This window comes from Erithacus rubecula (assembly GCF_903797595.1).
Source record: "Erithacus rubecula genome assembly, chromosome: 4".
Lineage (NCBI taxonomy): Eukaryota > Metazoa > Chordata > Aves > Passeriformes > Muscicapidae > Erithacus > Erithacus rubecula.
Window position 1 is genome coordinate 27,695,223 of NC_136686.1, and position 18,596 is coordinate 27,713,818.

At 46.3% G+C, this 18,596-nt stretch overlaps 1 protein-coding gene and 1 long non-coding RNA gene across 3 annotated transcripts in view; one reads left to right on the forward strand and one right to left on the reverse strand.

The window, feature by feature from the left end:
• Positions 1-2,574: 2,574 nt before the first annotated feature.
• On the forward strand, positions 2,575-8,013 carry LOC306801801. Its single transcript, XR_013774188.1, has 3 exons — positions 2,575-2,678; positions 3,061-3,243; positions 7,894-8,013. It is a non-coding gene; the product is annotated as an uncharacterized lncRNA (long non-coding RNA).
• Positions 8,014-16,315: 8,302 nt separating this feature from the next.
• Positions 16,316-18,596, reverse strand: part of NTN4 (netrin 4) — a 46,897-nt gene continuing 44,616 nt past the window's right edge. For both annotated transcript variants that reach the window (XM_079304855.1, XM_079304856.1), the window contains exon 10: positions 16,316-18,023. In XM_079304855.1, coding sequence (XP_079160981.1) covers positions 17,887-18,023 — 137 coding nt within the window. In that variant the 3' untranslated portion in view covers positions 16,316-17,886. The remainder of the gene's footprint in view (positions 18,024-18,596) is intronic.

An 18,596-nucleotide genomic window follows, 5' to 3' on the forward strand; every position in this document is an offset into this window, starting at 1 on the left:
TGCTGTGCTCTTTGTCTGATACATTTTACACTTTATTAGCTCAGGCAAATTAATTTGCTTCGTGGTGCAGCTCAAGGGCAGCTGTTCAGTCATTTAAAAAAATGTAAGAGACCAAATGTTGTTTATGCCCTAGTATCAACCTGCAAAGCAAAACCAATCAGATTTGGCCCTTCCTGCAAGAAGAACCGTGAAGGGAGGCAAACACCAGAGAGGGCTGGTGACAGTGTGAAGCAGGCTACACTCAAACCACAGCAGCATTCAAGGGTCAGAGATTGAATCCCCGGCCTTCAGACACAGGGTGTGAATTGCACTCCAGTGTCCTTGGCAGACCCCTGCTGTCCCTCTCCTGCAGTGATGAGGTGACATGACTTGTCTTCTGGTAATACACCATTCTTGTTTGGATCTCAATCTGTCTAGTACAGATCAACCTAGAACTAATTTTATCTGAAATGAAGTACTGGTTTGTATGGGGACAGGCGAGGTTATAGCAAACTACAACTGGGCTCAGCCTTAGCTTTGGGATGCAAAATTAACTCTGATTTGATTTCAGTAATTCCAGTTAAAGTTGTTTGCTGTGCATTTTTCAATGTTGTTTTTCAAGAGTGGAAACCAGAAGTATATAAAATATTTGCTAGTCTCTCCTCAGATCTGCTTTCACTATAGCATATAATGCACAGCATAAACTGTTAAAACATCAGGTAGTTAGAAATAACAGCCTGTGGGAGGAAGGAACTGGAAACTCCCCAAGATGTTCCAATCCAAATAATCAGAAAAAAAGTCCCACATGGATTTCATGGATGTGCAAAGAAAGAAAGACAGAAAGCTTCCTTTTTTAACTCAAGTTCCCAACATGAATAGTTAATAAAACTGCTCCTGGGAAAATCTACAGTAAATCAATGCACACCCCATCTCACTGTAATTACTGTGTTAAATACAATTAAGTGCTTAACTAGTAGTCAGAAATAGAGATGATCTTGCTTTTTATGAGTAGGAGACAGATCTTTAATGAAAGTGATCCTTTGCCATTCTGTTCGCATTAAAACTGAGGGAACAGGCAAACAGCTTCACAGTCCCAAGAGAGTTTGCAGTTTGCTGTAAATGCACACATAGGATTCATAGGAGCAAAGTGAAGTCCTCTGCTCTATATGGGTAGATTCCTTAAATCAGTGCAGTCATCCTCAGAGAAGTAAAAAATGGACCTGTCATCTCTGAGAAGGGGTTAGTCCACTGCTGTGCTCCCATGGGAAAGGGAAAGGCAATTTTCCCAACAGAAGGAATTGCTCCGTAATGTGAGAGGTCATTGAAATGCAAGTAACAAACCAAAACAGATGAAATATGTGCAAAGTAAATAGATCAAAGACATTGAGATAATTAATTATTGGCGGTCTAGTTCTCAGAGAAAGAAGATTCATTCACAAAGACGCCACTGTACCCGACACTTCCCAATATTGGTGTCTACAGCACGCATTTACTGATGTTTGTTAATGAGTAAAGACAGAATTATTATGCCAGATAACTGTCTGCCCTAAAAGTTTATGTTCTGTTACCATAATGCCTTGGCCTACAAATAATCTCCACTACATTCATAAGATTTTAGTTTAAGAAAAACTGCCAAGTCCATTTCTGTGTTTAGTAATGTGGAAGTTTGATCTCCATATGCTGATCATTTGTGAGTTTACACAGCCATTCCAAAAAACACAGTGTTTTGAACTCAAATTCTCTTAATTCTTAGTGCTTGGGTACCCATCTTTTTAATCCCATTAACACAGCAGGAATATTTCTGCTGCAAGGACAGCAAGTGTGGAAAGGATGAAATCCTTTCAGCCAGTCCTAGTGCTGGCTCTTTGGCTGCCCCCACCCTGAGATGGCTCTCTTTCCTTGAGGAATTACTGGAATGATAAAAAAATGGACTGAATTTTCTTTTGTGCTGCACACATGGGGACCTGAGCACCTTGAAGACACAGCAAAGCTGGTGGCTACAGGGCTATTTCTGCAAGGATGAGTGTGATATGAGCCAGGTGTGAGCAGCAAATGGTAGTTGCTCTGAGTCTGCAAATCCAAATGTTTGCCAGGTGGGAGGATTTGCTGGGAGCAGGCAGTAAGCTGAAAGGCACCAGGAGTAAAGAGAGAAGGATGATGACTACTATTCAGGGGTGACACCTACCTTCTGCAGAACACACCAAGAACTTGTTTTACTTGTTGGGTTTCTCTCTTTGAAGAGTAACATTTGAAGCATCCCATGGAAGCTGCGTGTTTCTCAGAGGTCTTCTGAGGGATGCTGAAGATGTCCATCCCACCCATTCCCATCATCTTTTTTTGTTGTGACCTTCAGCCTCTAATTTTTACCCCTCTAACAGGTGACTGAAGGCACAGGGTTGGAGGTACAGACCCTGCAATTTCTCCCAAAAGAAAGCAACATGCTCTCCTGAGGAGAGGACTGTCATAGCACAAAGGAGTAAGGCTGTGGTGGAGAGGTCAGGGCAGGTTATAGGAAAGGTCTCTCATGTCTTTAAGTGTTAGCAATTTGGGACGTTCAGCATCCCAGCTCCAGTTCTGCATTCCTTAGAAACTTATGTAGGACCATGGTACTGTGGAACTGCCTGGAAGATGCATGGTGCCACACCCTGGGATTTCACCCACTCACACAGGATCTGTGAGACCACCAAAGGATGGACCAGGTGTGGCATGAACAGTGCTATGGGACAACAAGGCAATGGGGGGACAGCAGCCATGTTCCCCAAACACCTGGGGAGCAGAACTGGGAGAGAGACTGGGGGCACTAAAGAGGGAAGGGTGAGTGATGGTCAGCACCTGAAGGAGGAGGAGTGGGCACATCTAGAGAGAAGGAAAGTTCTGGTGTGGCTGCAGGAGTTTGGAAGGGCTCTGGGAAAAGTGGGGGTACACAGTACAACGTTCCAGTTGGCTGGGATGATATCTTGAGAGGAATGGAGGCACATGTGAGGGACGAAATTGTGCTTTGCAGTATGTGGGATGCAGTGTTGGGGTGGACTAGTCTTTCCTCACTTCTCCTTTCTTTTTTTGTTTCCAAAAACATGTCAGCTGTCACCTGGATGGATGCATGCTTGTATGAATGGATGGATGCATAATTAGCAAGGGGTGGCTGGTTCATCCCCTTCCAGATTACCTCCAGACAATTATATCCCAACTGACCTGTTCAGACCAGATGAGCTTTCAAGTCTGAAAATTTGTCAGAGATTCTCTCTCCCTTTTAACAGCATCTCAGTAAGTATAAAAAGCATGTGGCTAAAGCGCTCTCTATTTATATGAACATGGGGGATGCAGCACATCAGCTGTGTGCCTTTGGGCTTCATATCTGGCAAAGACCCCACCATTGTCAGCACACAACTGCACCTCCAGCTTTAGCACTCTCCCAGAATAGTGTTCTCCCACCAAGTTAACAAAACCTAAGCAAAGGGATTTAAAGAGCAGCAAGCAAGTGATAGGGAGCAAGTGTGAAGGCTTAGTTTACTTTGTTTAGCATAGACCTTTAAATTTAGCCACCACAAATATAATAAGGCCTTTTCTTTATTTATCTATGCAGCCGTGGGGCAGAAAGGGCAGAGGAGCTTAAAAGACTTATTCATTCAAACAGAGTTGCTGTGCTAAGTCCTCCATTTACATACTGCAAATGTGTTTCATTCACATTAATGCAATGTAAAGGAAAATGGATGCAAATTCTGTGTCTCCATCTCTGTGGAAGTACAGAGGTTGTCAGAGCAGACAGAGACTAGTACTACTGATATTTTTCCTTCCACTAAATGGAAAACTCACCTGCACAAAAGGGCTGAAAGTGTTTTCTAAGCCATCCCAATGAGAACAAAATTTGCTCGTGTACTGTGGCTCAGGGACTGCTATAAAAATTCTCTTCATCTTCCTGCCTGTTCTATTTCAAGCAGAATGATTTCCCAGCTAAGTGAAAATAGTTGAGACATTATTAGCATTTTTCAAGAATTCCTGCTCCGAGTCTCTTGCTCATGCCAGGCAAATTTGTTTTGCTGAACTTTGGCACAGTTTATGCAGAATATTTCCAGGCAAACTTTTGGGCTGTAGGTTGATACAAGCACTGAAACATGGTAAAAACATAAATCATCTTTGTACGATGCATCTCTGAAGTTATTTTCCTGTATCCATGCACCTTTCTCCTGTTGATACCTGTAAGCCAGAAACAAGCTGGGTTTTAAAGAAAAGAGGAATTAAAAGTCAAGGCCAAAATATCTTCTTTGCCTCCAGAAGCCTGTGGCAGAACTGGGGGAGGAGTGATGTCAGGGTGCCACCTGCTCTTGGGGTGCTGAGCAGCTGGAAGTGCTGTGGGAACCCTGCCCTAGGGTCACAGCCAGCTCTCACCCACCCCTCCCAGCACCTGGGATCCTTCAGCAAATCCTGCAGCAGCTGTGACAACCTCTTAGCTGTTCTTGCAGGTGCATTTGGTGCCATGCAGAGTCCAGAGCAACATGCCCCAGTCATGCTTGGCCACTGTCCCTATGGATTCTTGAGCCAGGACTCCGTGCAGTGCCTTGGGTGCCATTGTGGGAGGACAAATCACTGAAGCCTTTGCTGCTTCTGCATCCTGTCCAACATCAGCACCTCCTTCTCTCCAGCTCCAGAACAGACAAAAAAATACTCAATTTACAGCCTGTCAACCCTACTGAGTGATGATTCCTGAAGTAACACCTTTTCCCACTCCTCCTTGTCTGGAGTGGGTTTTTTTGTGAGGTCTAGTCAACACATGGGCTAACCTGCACCATGGGAACACCTATTTAAAGAGATACCTTTTTAGCTGTTTCTTTTCATAGCCAAAATGCCCAGAGAAAGGCCAAGAGTGATTCTCAGGCATCTCTGAGCTGCTGTAGGAGAATCAGGGGTAGGGGAGTCAGGGTGATAGAGGATCAGTTTTATCTGGCTCACAGATTTACAGTCACTCTTTCCATGAACACATTCCTAACCACTCTGGTTCAAAAAGTGCATTTCTTTGGGCAGCTATCATTGCTTTCCAGCTCATTTTCTGATTTCTCTCAGATATATTTAAAACATTTAAAAGAAGGATGCATGCCAGGAAGTCACTGCTGGAAAGCTGCAGCCTTCCTTCTTGTCTCTCAAGGCCTACCAAGGCACCAGAGACCAGAACATATGTTTTTCCTACTGCACTAAACATTTTGAATGTATGCTAAAAATGTTAATGCATTGTTGAAAAGCTTGGAATTTTTCTTCAGGTGTGATGCCTTTAGGCCATTTGTGCTTCACACACAATTGCAGGTAAGGGCTTGTTGCACTGCCAGAAACATGCACTTAATGAAAAGTTATTCACTGTCCTATTGTAGTCTATAGGAGAGCTCAGCAGTCACTCAGGTTTAACATACTCTACTTTTTCCTCAAAAGCTTTGCTCTGGAGTCAGAACTGCCATGAGGCTGAGGCAAGAGGTCCATCTTTCCTTTGAGGATGGCCCTAAATGGGTGCAAACACTCCAGGACCAGACTGGTCACTGTGGGCTCCTGCCAAAGCAGCCAGGGGATGTGCAGTGAGCAGGAGGTGATGGCAGCAACAGGAATGACCCCAAGGAGGAGAAGAGGGCACTGTAGAGCAGCAGGAATAAAACCTCTGGAAGTAAGGGATAGTAGGGGCAGGGCACCAGATTTTGCCTTCTCTCTGACTGTGTACCAGTATGATTTCACTGTTAGCTCATTGCTAGAGCTGCACAGTCACAGTGCACAGTTCAAAGCAGCAGAGAGGCTGCCCAGGAGGCTGGGGATGTTCCTGGGCAAAGGAAGGGCGGGTGTCCTGTGGGTGCCAAGTGTGGCACCTCTCACCCAGGGCTCTGGCAGGGAGCCATACACCCCAGACACAGCCTGAAGGAATCCAGTCAGTCCCTGTGGCCCAGTGGGACCGTGGGCTGCTTCACACCAAGAAAGGTTTATGGCACAAGCCATTGTGCTTGGAGAAGTTCCTTATTGCTCTCAACAACTTTGCAGAAGTTGGCTGTAAGTTGTCTGCTCAGCTAATACCCCAGTGGAGTGTCCACCTGTATCTCCCTGGGTACCTCTGTGCTCCCTTTCTGCCTGGCTTTGTCATCAGTTGTGTTGTGACTATTTAATTCTGATTGTATATTATAAGTTAAAATAGTCCTATACTGGCTCAACTTTTCCTGAAGCCTCACAGAGCCAGCAGGCTCAGTTCTTAAGGAGGTGCTGACCAATACCTATGGATAAGGGCTGGAGTTCTGCAGTGTACTTGAATCAATTTCAGGCTTAATTTGGGTTTCTCAATTTAGATTTAACTTCCAAAGGGCACATTCCCAGGTAGCACTGAAACAAAGGCACAGGTTTTCTTGTTGGGTGTTGGCAGGGTCTTGCTGGATGTTGGCAGCATCTCGAGGTACAGCGTACAACCAGGGCCTCAGAGCTCATGAAAAAAATTCAATTTGCAAGGAGATGGCTCCATATGGTTTTGCAGAAGGGAAGGATTTGGGGGGGATCACTGGCTGAGCTGTATGCCTGAGCCATGCTGTGTACCTCAGACCTCACTGAGCTGGCTGGGGCTGTGTGCTCTCCTCTCTGTCCTCCCCAGCTGGCAGGACCGTGCCCATACTCTGACTCCCGAGCGCGTGGCTCGGCGTGGCCGGGCGCTGATCCCAGCCTCTCCAGCAAGCAGAGCGTGTTGTTCCGCCTGTCTGCCCGCAGCTTTCCCCTTTCTTCTGTCCTCCTGCTATTCTATCGCTACCATAAAATGCAGTTCTGACCTTTTTGTCCTCAGCGAGCTATTCATTTAAAATACAAATGCTGTCCTCAAACAGCGGTCATTAATATGAGGCAGCAAATTCTTTTCTTTGTTCTTTATTGTTGATTTCCCCCATTGGGAAACTGGGTGGCAGGAGAACTGCATAGCTGCAGGAGCAGCTTGCTAATTGCATACTTTCAAATACTAATTTGTATGGGTAAAAAGGGGAAAAGAAACAAGGCAGGGGGTGATAAAAAAATGTCAAGGTTATAAACTCCACAGAAGTTCTCTAGCCTGGAATTTTTATTAATTCTTTAAATGTAAATTGCAGGCCCATGGCTGCACATCCACGCCTCCCGCAGAGCGCCAGGTAGTGTGGTGCAATTTGCCCTGCAGCCCTTGGGTGCAGCAATCAAGCCGAGGGGCTGAGCTGTGCCCTGTGTGCCCGGAGCAGAGCCGGCGCGGTGCCAGCCAGGAGCTGTTCCCAAGGAGGACATTGCTCCAGCTGGCGCCCGGCTGGCTGTGCCAGGAGCCAGCCCCTGGCCCCAGCGGGCTCAGGTGATGGTGGGGCAAAAACACCTCTGCCTTTGGGGAGATGAGGTTTAGAGTGCTGTCAGGTCAGACTTGTGTCCCTGATGGTCTGAGGGAAGAGGTGAGAGAAGGTCCTCATCAAGGAGTGACACGTGCTAAACCAAGAGGCAAGTTTCTGAGACTGCTGCTCAGAGATTCCCCAGCATGCATCCCATACCTGCCAATGAAAGTGCTTGCTAAATATGAACTGCAAGCTTTCCGTGTTTTGTAATGTGCCTGGATGATTTGTATTGGAAAAGAAAACAAGACTTACAGACATTCTGCTTTTTCAAGCCCTTGACTACCAGCTCCTGCTAGGTTATTTGAGGTGGTTATAATTATTTTGAGTGCTTGTCTTTTTTGCTCACTTCCAGTTTTTTTCGCCATATTTGATGCCTTTGTACAGATTCTTCCTTGCCACCAACTAATGTTTGCCATTTCTCTTTGTAAAAGGATATTTTTAGATGATCTTTTCTGAGAAGCTCAGAGTGCCCATGCATAGCAGGGACATTTCTGCCTGCAGTAACCATCTCAGTTGCATTTGGACATTATTGTCAATCATTCTAATTTCCTGTTTCTGTTTTGTGCAGCCACTTGTTTGGAGAAGCTCCCTGTGCTCACCCTCAGCACCCAAGAACCATGGCAGCAGCAGCCCCAGCTGCCTGCAGGGATGTTCCCCCAGCACAGCTGCTGCCCATGCAAGGGTGCCCTGAAATGTGTGCTGAACTGCCGTGAAGGTGGGAGAAAGGCAGCCCTAAGGGCCCCCTGTGCTGCTCCTGTGTGAAGGATGTGACAGAAGGCAGTGCCAGGAAGGGCTTCCCAGGGCAGTGAGGGCTGGAGGGACAGGCACAGCACAGGGATCTGGGATTCACTGTCACACCGAGCACGGCGGGCCATGTATCAGCAACTAAAGATACTGGATGGCTCCAAGGCTGTGAATGTGAAGGAGGACACGTCAAGGAAATTTTTTATTAGCAGTGTTATTTTGTATCTGTTTGCTCAGAACAGTAGTTATCTCTGTTTGTTCATTCTCCCATCACACATTGTAATACAAAGTCAAAATGGATTTTATTGTGTACCATTTCCATTAAAAAAAACATCCTTCCCAGTGAATGCTATAATAGGTCACTGTTATTATTTCCCTCTCTGCTTAATAAAGTTATCACGAATGTATGTCTGCATTAAGAGAAAAAAGCATGTGGAGGCACCAGCTTTCTCGAAAATAACTTGTATTCAATTGACAAGAAAAGGTCAGATTCATTGGCCAAATCCCACAGCTCAAGTGGGTTTGCAGTAGAAAGCACCATAACTGTGGCCTTGAGCAGCAACAAAACCATTATCTAATTGTTGTGTTGTAAATGTTGTGTTGGTTGGGAACTGATACCTCAGGGTTGTTTCTCTGTTTATAAAGGGCAAAACAGTGGATCACTTAACAGGAATCTCTTTTTTTTTTTTTTTTTTTTTTTGAGCTTTGTGATGCTTAATATAATTGACAAATTGACCATTTCCTTAACAGTAAGAGAAAGGATGAGTCAGTAATCTTCATGTCTTGTTATTAAATGGTGTTTATTCAGTGAGTGGCAGGGAGAGAATTGCAGTGGAAGTGGTACTTAGCAGCTTGTGAGTCATTAGGATAAACCCACTTGGCTGCAGAGAGTGAGGTCTGTGGAACCTCTGTTTTGCAAAATGTGACCCTTACTGGCTCTCAGGGATCCCCCCTGCCCCAAGCATACAAGAAGTGGCCTTTGGTGGGCTCCAAAGCCACACTTTGCATTTTGTGACAGCTTTCATGTGTGCTGCAAAATAGGATCACACAATGGTTTGGGGTAAGAAGGAGCCTTAAAGATCATTTAGTTGCTACAAGCAGAGACACTTTCCACTACACCAGATTGCTCACAGACACTGCTTTCTTTTGGGAGAAAACTTCTTTGGACAGCACTTAGTATAACCCAGCACCAGCATCCACTCACAGAGTGCAATTCTGCACCAGTTTGAGAGGGGGAACTTGGAACTCATGTATCTCCACGGACTACAGATAATTAAAATTAAAATGTTTCATCAATTTAATGAAGTAACATTCATAACATTACAGAAATTCTACTAAAATGATGGTAAAACTCATATTCCTTCACTAGCCAAGTAATAGACTTTCTTTCCTACAATTCACTCAGAAAAAACCCTGCTTAACATAACATGGAAGCAAAATCCTTGCTTCCCCAGGTGAGGGAAACTTGAAGATTACTCATGTAGGTCTATTTTTCAGGATGCCTTCAGATAAGCTGTTCCTCAGAATAAGCTGAGCTGCTAACACACCGCAGGAAAAATAACACTGCATGAATTGTAACATGAAGCAAGAAGTTATCACAGTTGTGGGTTCGAGTTTGGAGCTGGCATCCAGCTGGCAGAGACTGGATGACTATTAAATATGTCAACAGCCCCAGATGAATGCCAGGATAGTCTTGTGAACAGGAACTCCTGATGGTGTTTTTTCTTGTACTGTTGCTATTTTAGTTCTTTTTGATTTCTCTCTATTTTGGATATTACATAGAGGATAAAAAAAGACTCTAGAAAACAGAGTCCTGGAAGGAAAAGAATGAGGATGCCAGCTGGTCACTCCTCCTTTGCCCCTGGCTAGTATAACTGCAGTGCATTTGATTTTTTCAAGTCACAGAGGGTTTAAATGACAGGTATGCTATGGCCTCAGCATATGTCATCATCTGCTGGGTATTCAAAGATTTCTAAGGATTTAAGCTTGCCTATTGTTTGAATACAGGATAAGCAATGATTTCTGTTCTCTGGCATGTGTTGTGTTTCCCTGAGGGTGGAAAGGGAGACTGGAATTTAAAGTGATTCTCATTTATTTAGTATTCCCCTGTACAAAAGCGGGGAGTTTTCCAAAGCTGACTGGAGTGCAGTCATTTGTGGAGAACAACCCGTGGCTGCTACCTGGGTTACGTCGGCATGTAACAATACCTGTCTGCCCCGTGAATGTCAGACAAAGCTGTCATAAATCTTGAAGGTCAGGCAGCAAAATTAATGGGAATTGCAGAGAGCAGGACCTTGTCAGCTTCATAATAGTGCTGTGGGTGGAAAAAAAAAATCTCATGGTTTCCTTCAGGCTTTAGGCAACCCACCTACTGATGCTCTGCGGCCATTATCCAGTTATAAGCGCTTTTTGCTCAGAAGAATTCAGTCGTTACCGCTTTGAATGTGTTAAATAGTGACCAGCTCGGAGCGGAGCAAGGAAATCCCACGGATGGGCTCCTCCGTCGGTGTGGAAGCTCTTCGCAACATCGCTTTTATTTTGTCATTTTCAATCCTGCATTGTCATTGCAGCGGTGACCGGGGCACAGCCCGGCCCCTTCCCTCCCTGCCTTGTCCAGCTGATCGGTATCAGCCCGAGGTGGAGTGTCCTGTTTATGTCCCCGAGCAGGACTGGGAGTGCTGGCCCGTCCCACGGCACCGGTCCGCCCCGGTCCCGCCGAGCCCGGGCTCGGCACGTTGTATTCACAGCGCCTTTCGGGGTTTCTGCCGGTCACCCGCCGCCAGCAGGGAAATATTTGTATTCCCCCTCTGCTGCATAACTTGGCTTCTGTTTTCTTGTTGTTGTTTTTTCCCTCCTGCCTTTGTAGATGTTGGCTGCGGCCAGGGCCAAGTCACGGGGCAGGATGTGCTGCTTCTGCGGAGGTACCGGCATGTGAATAAATGACATTTTTCTGGAACTTCCCCTGGCACTGGGAGGTGAAAATCTGTACCGCAGAGTTGTCAGCTTGGCTCCTGGTACAGCCCTGCATCACTCCATCCCCTCCTGACCCCTGGCCTGGGGGCTGCCCAGGGGCAGCATCCCTCCCAAAATGTGCCAGAGGTGTTTGATGGCACAGACGGAGTTGCTTGTTTTGCAGAGTGACTCTAGGCACCTTTAACTTGCACATACAGCTCCACATGAGTGTTTTCGACCCCCTTAAGCAACTGGAGGCTGCATGAGTTGCCATGAGCAGGTTCAGACTCCCTTAAATTGGTCTCTCTGTTCCAGTCACATCAGCAGCTCTGGGGGCCATTTCAAGGATCTGCTTTGCAGCTCAAGCCTCTTCTTGTTGATCTCTAGGGAAAGAGTCTGATCAGGTCCAGGCAGCCATGCCCAGCAAGGGACAAGTGCTGAAGCTTCCTTTTCTCCTGTGGCTGGGGTCTCTTATCACTGTATGTGCTCACAGCTGCACAGGTGACAGTGTCCCTGTTTGGACCTCTGTTCTGTTTAACTTCCCTTCAGCATTAGTTTAATTCCCTTCTTCTATGCCAAGAGCACCTTGCTGATGCTCTTCAAGCTACACAAGTGCCTGTGCATCCTCTTGCCCCCTCACCTGCCCCTGTGGGGCAGCTGGGCAGCTATGATGACCCCTCAGGGTGCTCCTGGGTCTCTTGGGTAACCCTGGGGGGACTGAGAGATGCTGTCCTGACCACCATCTGCCACCAACATCTCATGTTATCTCTCCTTGTTTGTGTATCTGAAATAATGTTTTCTGATCTCCTACAGCTGTTACTCAGATAAAGCTCAAGCAGAGATTATGCAGCAGATTTGACCCCACAAATGCTTGAGGTCCAGATGTGAGTTGTGCCTGATGCAAATCAAGGAAAGCTCCAGTGAACAGCAGAGACAGAGAGCAAACATGTTTTTTAAACATATACATCTTAAGGTAATAATGTAAGAAATATCTCCTATTGATCCAGGTGGAGATTGTGTGTGAATGCAGGAGATGCAGTGAGTAATGCCCTTTCCTCCAGGTTAATGCAGCCTGATGGATGGTTGTTTGGTTTAGATCTTTTTTCACCTGTTTGTGTACCTTGGCTTGTATCCTGAGCCTGGAGCTGGGCTGCATTTTGCACCTGCTAGAAGGAGTGCATATCCATGTACCCAGCAAGTTAGTTTGGGGAAATTCTCACCAATGTTTGCTTTAGGAAGCAACTTTATTCTTCTCAGCAATTTTCATACAGATCTGAGGGCCTTTTGCCAGCCCTCCTTTCCAGATGGCTTAAAAGCCATGTCCTGTGCTAAATAACTGTATTTCATTTCTATGTATAAGTCTGAGACAAGAGGTCAAAGAAAGAAATGCAGCCAGTATAAGCAACCTGCCTGGTCAGGGAGAGCTCAGAGACATGAGCAGAGAAAGCACCATCTGGGAAATGAAGAAGTGAGCATGGGAATGCACATATACACACTTCATCCACACCCACAATCCCCCTAGACCTTTCAGCAGCCTGGAAACCTTCTTTTACATATCTTCTGCAGCTGAGCAAGTGTCCAGATAGCACTTGAAGTTACCTAGAACTGCATATGGCATTGCAGCAAAGCTTGGACATGATGACATTTTTCTGGGCTACAGGACTTGGCTGGGCATCAGTGTACCCATGAGTGCATCACACCAGTGATACATCACATCTTCAAGCAATCCAGCATTATGTTTGCTCCAGAGGACCCCTAAGAGTGATGGAAAAGTGAGGAGATGAGCTGGACACAGAGAGTGGCTCTCCTAATGCTTGCTGCAGCACACTGGCCTCTTGGCTATGCTAACATTTTCAATATGCCTACAAGTTTCCCATATATAGTGTATTTCCCAGCCTTTGAGCCTTGATGAGGCATCACTGCCTTCCCTTGAAGCAGCACAAGGCATTCATGAAGTTTCTGTGCAGAGCTGTGGGAAAAGAGAGGCAAGGAGCTGTGACCCCTGGGTAAGAGCATGCTTTGGAAACACTGTCATCAAAAAATCAACACATCAGCCCAGAAGGCCCACAGACAGCTGATCTCCTCCAGCCTTATCAGAGAGACAGCTCCTGTGGATGCTGAGGCAGCAGCCACCGGACATTTTTGAGATGTTTATTCTATCCTGTGTTGATATTGAAGTCAATACGATAACTAAAAATAAAGATTACCAAAAAAATACACTGCAGCTATTTGTTCCTGAATTGTTATGTTTACCCATACCAGCCCAGATTTCCATTTAGGCAGGCCTGTAGTCCCACATGGTCATATCCCAGAAGACTTAGCCTGCTGGAGCAACTATATTAAACACGCCTGTAATTTTCCACTGTAAGTGGAAGATTGCATTCCTCAGGGGCGAGCAGCCACTGACTGGACAGGCCCTGTGCACATGCAGGCAGCACAGCCCTGAGTCCTCTCCAGCCTCTCACCATAGCAGGAGGGCACAGCACCTCTGTAGCCCAACAGGGCTTGGTCTGGGATGAGGAAGCTCCCATCAGCAGCATTGTCTAGGAGAGGGGGCCATGCTGCTGGGGATCCATGGGCAGCTGCTGCTGCAGGGATGGATGTGGCTGGCTCTGCAGGTGGCTTCTCTGCTGGCCCTCCTTGCACTCAGAGCCTGTAGGCATGGTTAGTATCTGTTGAGGTGATCCAAAGAGAAAAATGGTCTGTAACTGAATAAAAGCAGATGCCTTATCACCGGCTGCCTCCTGATGAATGTGCTGGGCAGAGGTTGCCATCACAAAGGCCCTGCACAGCTGGGGAGACTCACCCTGCTTCCAGGCACTGGTGTAAGCCCACCTCTCTGAGAGAGGATGTGGGATGTCTCTGAGTACAGCCTCCTCCAAGAACCCAGCTTCAGGTTAGTGAAAACCAATGGACAGATCTGTGTGGCTTATTCTGCTTTCTTCCACAGGTAGCAGTGGTGGCAGAGGACAGTGGAGAAAGACACAGTGGCTTAGTGACTTCCTGACAATACTTATGGCACAGGATTTGCCGTGGAGAGTGCAAGGAGGCATTGTAAACTAGTCAGAGCACTAGTTCCCTGCTCTGTGCCAAAGCATCTGCTGAGTGCTCATGTCCACCAGAAAGAGTGAAAGAGGTGTCCTGTGAGTGCCTTGGAGGAATGCAGGTTTGGATCATATGTGACTGTGCTGCACTACTGTGTATAGCCAGGGTCAGTGCTGTGGTGGCAGCTGGTTCCAGCACTGCTTTACCTCCTCCAGCCTGACTCACTCCTGCAGTCTGACAGGCCACCAGGAGCACAGGGGCTCTGGCAGGCAGCTCCAGCCCCTGTCACTGACCCCTGGCCTCTGCTTACATCTGACCTCCAGCCTTGGAAAAAGGAAGAATTCACCATGCTTCCTTCAGCAGCAGGAGGTATTTGTTCTTTAGGTGCAAGTGAGCCATAAGGACTGCATCCTCTAGGGAGAACTGTGGCAATTCCCATCTTTGATTCCTGAAAATCCAGCACTCACCTCTTGACAGGAGCAGTATGGTCCAGAAATGGCAGCCTGGCCTCAGCTGCCAGCTTTGCCTGCATCAGTGGGGCAATTCTGGAGGAAAAGACCCTTCTGTGGATGTTGTTGCCAACTTTAATTACTGCTGGGTGCTTTTCCTGCCACTGATTTTTGTCACACAGAAGGACTGGTCAAGGCATTGCTACTCCTGGAATTATCAAGCAATACATCTACTCTTCAGGTGGGCAGAGACAGACATCCTCTTCTCATACACATAACAGAAGGGAGTAAACAGATAAACCAGGCAGGCTGCTTCCAGTAACTCACTGAGCTGCAAAGACTTACTGTCCAAGGAAGCTTCTCTTGCTAAGGAGGGCCTGACTGACCATCTTGTGATGTCATATGAATAGAGGGATAGAAAAGGTCCAGGGGTAAGTTCTATGAGGAGTGGCTGAAGGAGCTTGGGTTGTTCAGCCTGGGGAGAAAGAAGCTCAGGGGAGATCTTATCTCTCTCTAACCACTTGAAAGGAGACAAAACAAGACAAGAAGACATAGCCTCAAGGTGTGCTAGGGGAAGTTCAGGTTGGACATCAGGAAGAATTCCTTCACAGGAAGGATGTTAAACACTGTAATGGCAGTGCCCAGGCAGCTGCTGGAGTCACCATCTCTGGAGGTGTTCAAGAAACACCTGGATATGGCACTTAATTCCATGGTCTAGCTGATCAGGTGCTGATTGGTCAAAGCTTGAACTCAATATCAGAGGTCTTTTCCAACCCAACTGATCCTGTGATTCTTTGATCTCCAGTTCACCTGCTCCAATGGGGCACTTCTTCCAGCCAAAACCCCCTGACAGAAATTTCTCATGGGCAGATTTGCCTCCCCAGAAGTTAACCACTTTCTTCCATAAAATCATCAGTGCCCAACTCCAAGGCTAGGACAGGAGTCAGACAAGATGCCATAAGCATGCTGACAAAGCCATCCTGGTTTCCTACAGTGCTGGATCTGGCTGGGACGGTGGGATCACACCCTCCAGCTTTCACAAGGGCACATGAATCAAGCAGTCAATGACAAGATGAAAAACACAATGACAATGACAAGACACTGCCCATGTATTTTCAGTCTCATTAAAATACATGAAGCTAAAAATATGTCAAGCAGGAAAGCATACAGTTTTAAATCAAAGCAGAGCTATTGGAGGCTCTTGTCTGAGTGCCTCCACAGGGGAGCCAGTCCCTGCTCTCTCCTCCACCAGGGAGATGGGTGCTGCCATAGTCACTGATTAACCCCCACCCAGGGAGCTGCTGCCCACACTGAGGATTATGTCTTGACCCCCTGGCCACTAATTTCTGATGCTTGACTTCACTCTGCAGTGTTTTTGTAGATCTTTTGCTGCAGCACTTGTTTCCCACAGCCTTTTGTTTCCCCTTAGTAGTTTCAAATGTAGGGAACAAACCTTATTTCTGCTATCCCTGACTTGCTTCTTACAAGTACCTGCTCTGCAGCTCAGCCTTCAAGCCTGTGCGGAGGCAAGGATCTGGCCAGCTTTGAAAATATTTAGTTACAATTCCCCTTCTTATGAGAAGAGGTTACAAACCTCCCAAAATAAGAGGTGAAATGGGATTTTTGTGAGCCATCCATATTACTTTGCTTTCTACCACATGTTGAATTTAACCCCTCAACTAGAGAGGAAAATATCCCCCATGGCAGCTTCTCCTCACTCGGTGCAATCTTTGTTTGTGCTCTTCAGTGCAGGCATGAAGACCCTGCTGCCATTGGCATAAACAGAAACAGGAGAAGATGTTGAAATCATATGTATTTATTACATACATGAGATACAAAAACAAATTACCAAAATAGTATCTTTTTTTTTGTGAGTCCACAGGACCTTGAAAGAAAAATACATACATAAAGTGGATTGGTAGACTAGTGACTTTTCTGGTGTTGTATGTCTTCTTTCCCCTCACACTCATGAACAAAATACACTCTATGCAATGTGGTTTAAAGATGCTTTACAGAAAAGATATATTTTAGTGCTGAAAACTGCAGTAAACTGTGCTATATTTCATACTGGTGTTAATGAGGAAGTATAATGGCTGTATATATTGCAAACAATAACACAGAAGAAAACAAATAAAATGTTCAGTTTTAAATACTAACATAAAAATAAAATAAACTGCAGGCCCACCATGAATCACTGGGTTGTGATATGTGAATGCAAGTCCTTTCCATTCTCTGCATCCACTCTTTTTCCTGCAGTCGGAGCTTTTCTTCTCCGGCGATTGCATTTTTATCTCAAAGTCTCTTCTCCTCACTCTGCAAAGTTTTGCTGGAGTCCTGCCCACGGGGTCCAAGTGCTGGTCTGAAGCTGGGACTTCAGTGCAAATACTTTATCTTTCAGATTGCATCCTCAGATATTCTGAGTGGCCAGTGCCAGGCTGGCCATTCCCTTTATACTGTTAACGCTGTCCAGCTGCGGGGGTCTTCAGGAGTGCTTCTGTTTCAGGGAGTTTTCTTTCACGTGCCACCTTCAAATTCCTCTTTCCCCAACACAATCAGACTTCCTGCACCGTGAAGTGGCAGGTAGTAAAGTGCTTTATACAATGAAATATTTACACTAGGGCTAGGTTCATTTTTAACACTTCAAGGACAAAAGCTCAGAGATGCTGCACCCTCTGCAGATGGCTCATCTTTGCAGCCAGGCAGTGGGTGGAGAGCTGGGCTCTGCCCTGCATCACACCTGTGCCAAGGCAGAGGGATTCAATTCACTCCAGCAGCTCTCTCCTCAGCAGCATCAGCAGAGAATCTAGCCCCTGAAACCTTCAGCAGGGCAAACAGGTTAAAAGCCAGTGGCACCCAATTCTCTGACGGGTGCCATGTAAGGGTGTGTTTCTAAAGGGTGGTTCTCATTGCCACGCTGGTGCCAGCACACACCCACTGCTGTGGCCATGCCTTCCCCTCAGCATCCTCTGGAAGCCCCTGGATGCACTCAGGATACACACTAGTGGCACTGGCACTGTTTTGCCTTTTAGCAGTAGCTCTTCTAGGACAATTTTGTCTTGGGTGATCAGTGGCTTCATGGGAGTTGCTCCAACACTGCACTGGAGCGAGACAAGCATCCACCACCCTTCCTTTTGTTTCCCTCAACATAATGATGAGCAGGGCTCAGGGTGAGGCCCTGACAAGGAAGCTACAGGCAAGTGAAAGAACATTGGCCAGAAAGGGTTAAATTAGACAGCGCCTACAACTCTGAATGCCTCACTACATGTTTTGGCACTAGTTTCTTACATTCCAGTTTTCATGCTAGAGGTCTTCTCTCTGTGGAGGCTGCTGCATTTTGTGCATAAAGAAATGCCCTAGGCAGTTGCACACCTCTAGTTGCAGTCTCTTTTCAAAATCTCCAAGACCTTTCTTCCAAGAGCCGACTTCCACTGATGGACAAAACTTTTCATGTTGACAATGAGTCTGCCCGTTCGGACGTCCTCGTGTCCTGCCACAAGGTACTCCAAGCCTGCAAACCAACAAAGTGGTCAGGGATTGCACAGTACCATGCTTGAGAGGCCTATTGAGCTGCAAAGTCAGCCTGGATACCTAGTCCCATATAAAAAAACACTTACACAAAGAAATATTTGTTCATCTTGACTCTCATGTATGTCTACATATCTACAGCTCTATCTGTATCTGTGGCAAAATGACCCCTGTGGCTAGCTGGGAGTGAGATGTAGTACACAAAACATGATTATGTTAGCCTCTAAATATAAATGAAAACTGAATTCTGGGGGTGGCACTGCAAGTTTTTCTACCTCTTCTGGGAACTGCTGTTACCTTCATTTGGCAGCCATCTGCCTCACTTCTCCCTGAAAAAAAATTGGGCCTGGAAATCAGTTAATCAAATTCAAGGAATGGAACAGTGCAGGATGGTCCAGTGCTTACTATCTTTCTCAGAGTGGCCAGTGATCCCTTGGAAGCAAAGGCATGCCAGACCCCAGTGAGAGGCAACAGTAAATGTGCTGGCACCAGTACCCTAGGAGACCCTGAAGGAGTGGCTGTCACACTGAGAAGAACTGCTAATTTCTGCCTCTGC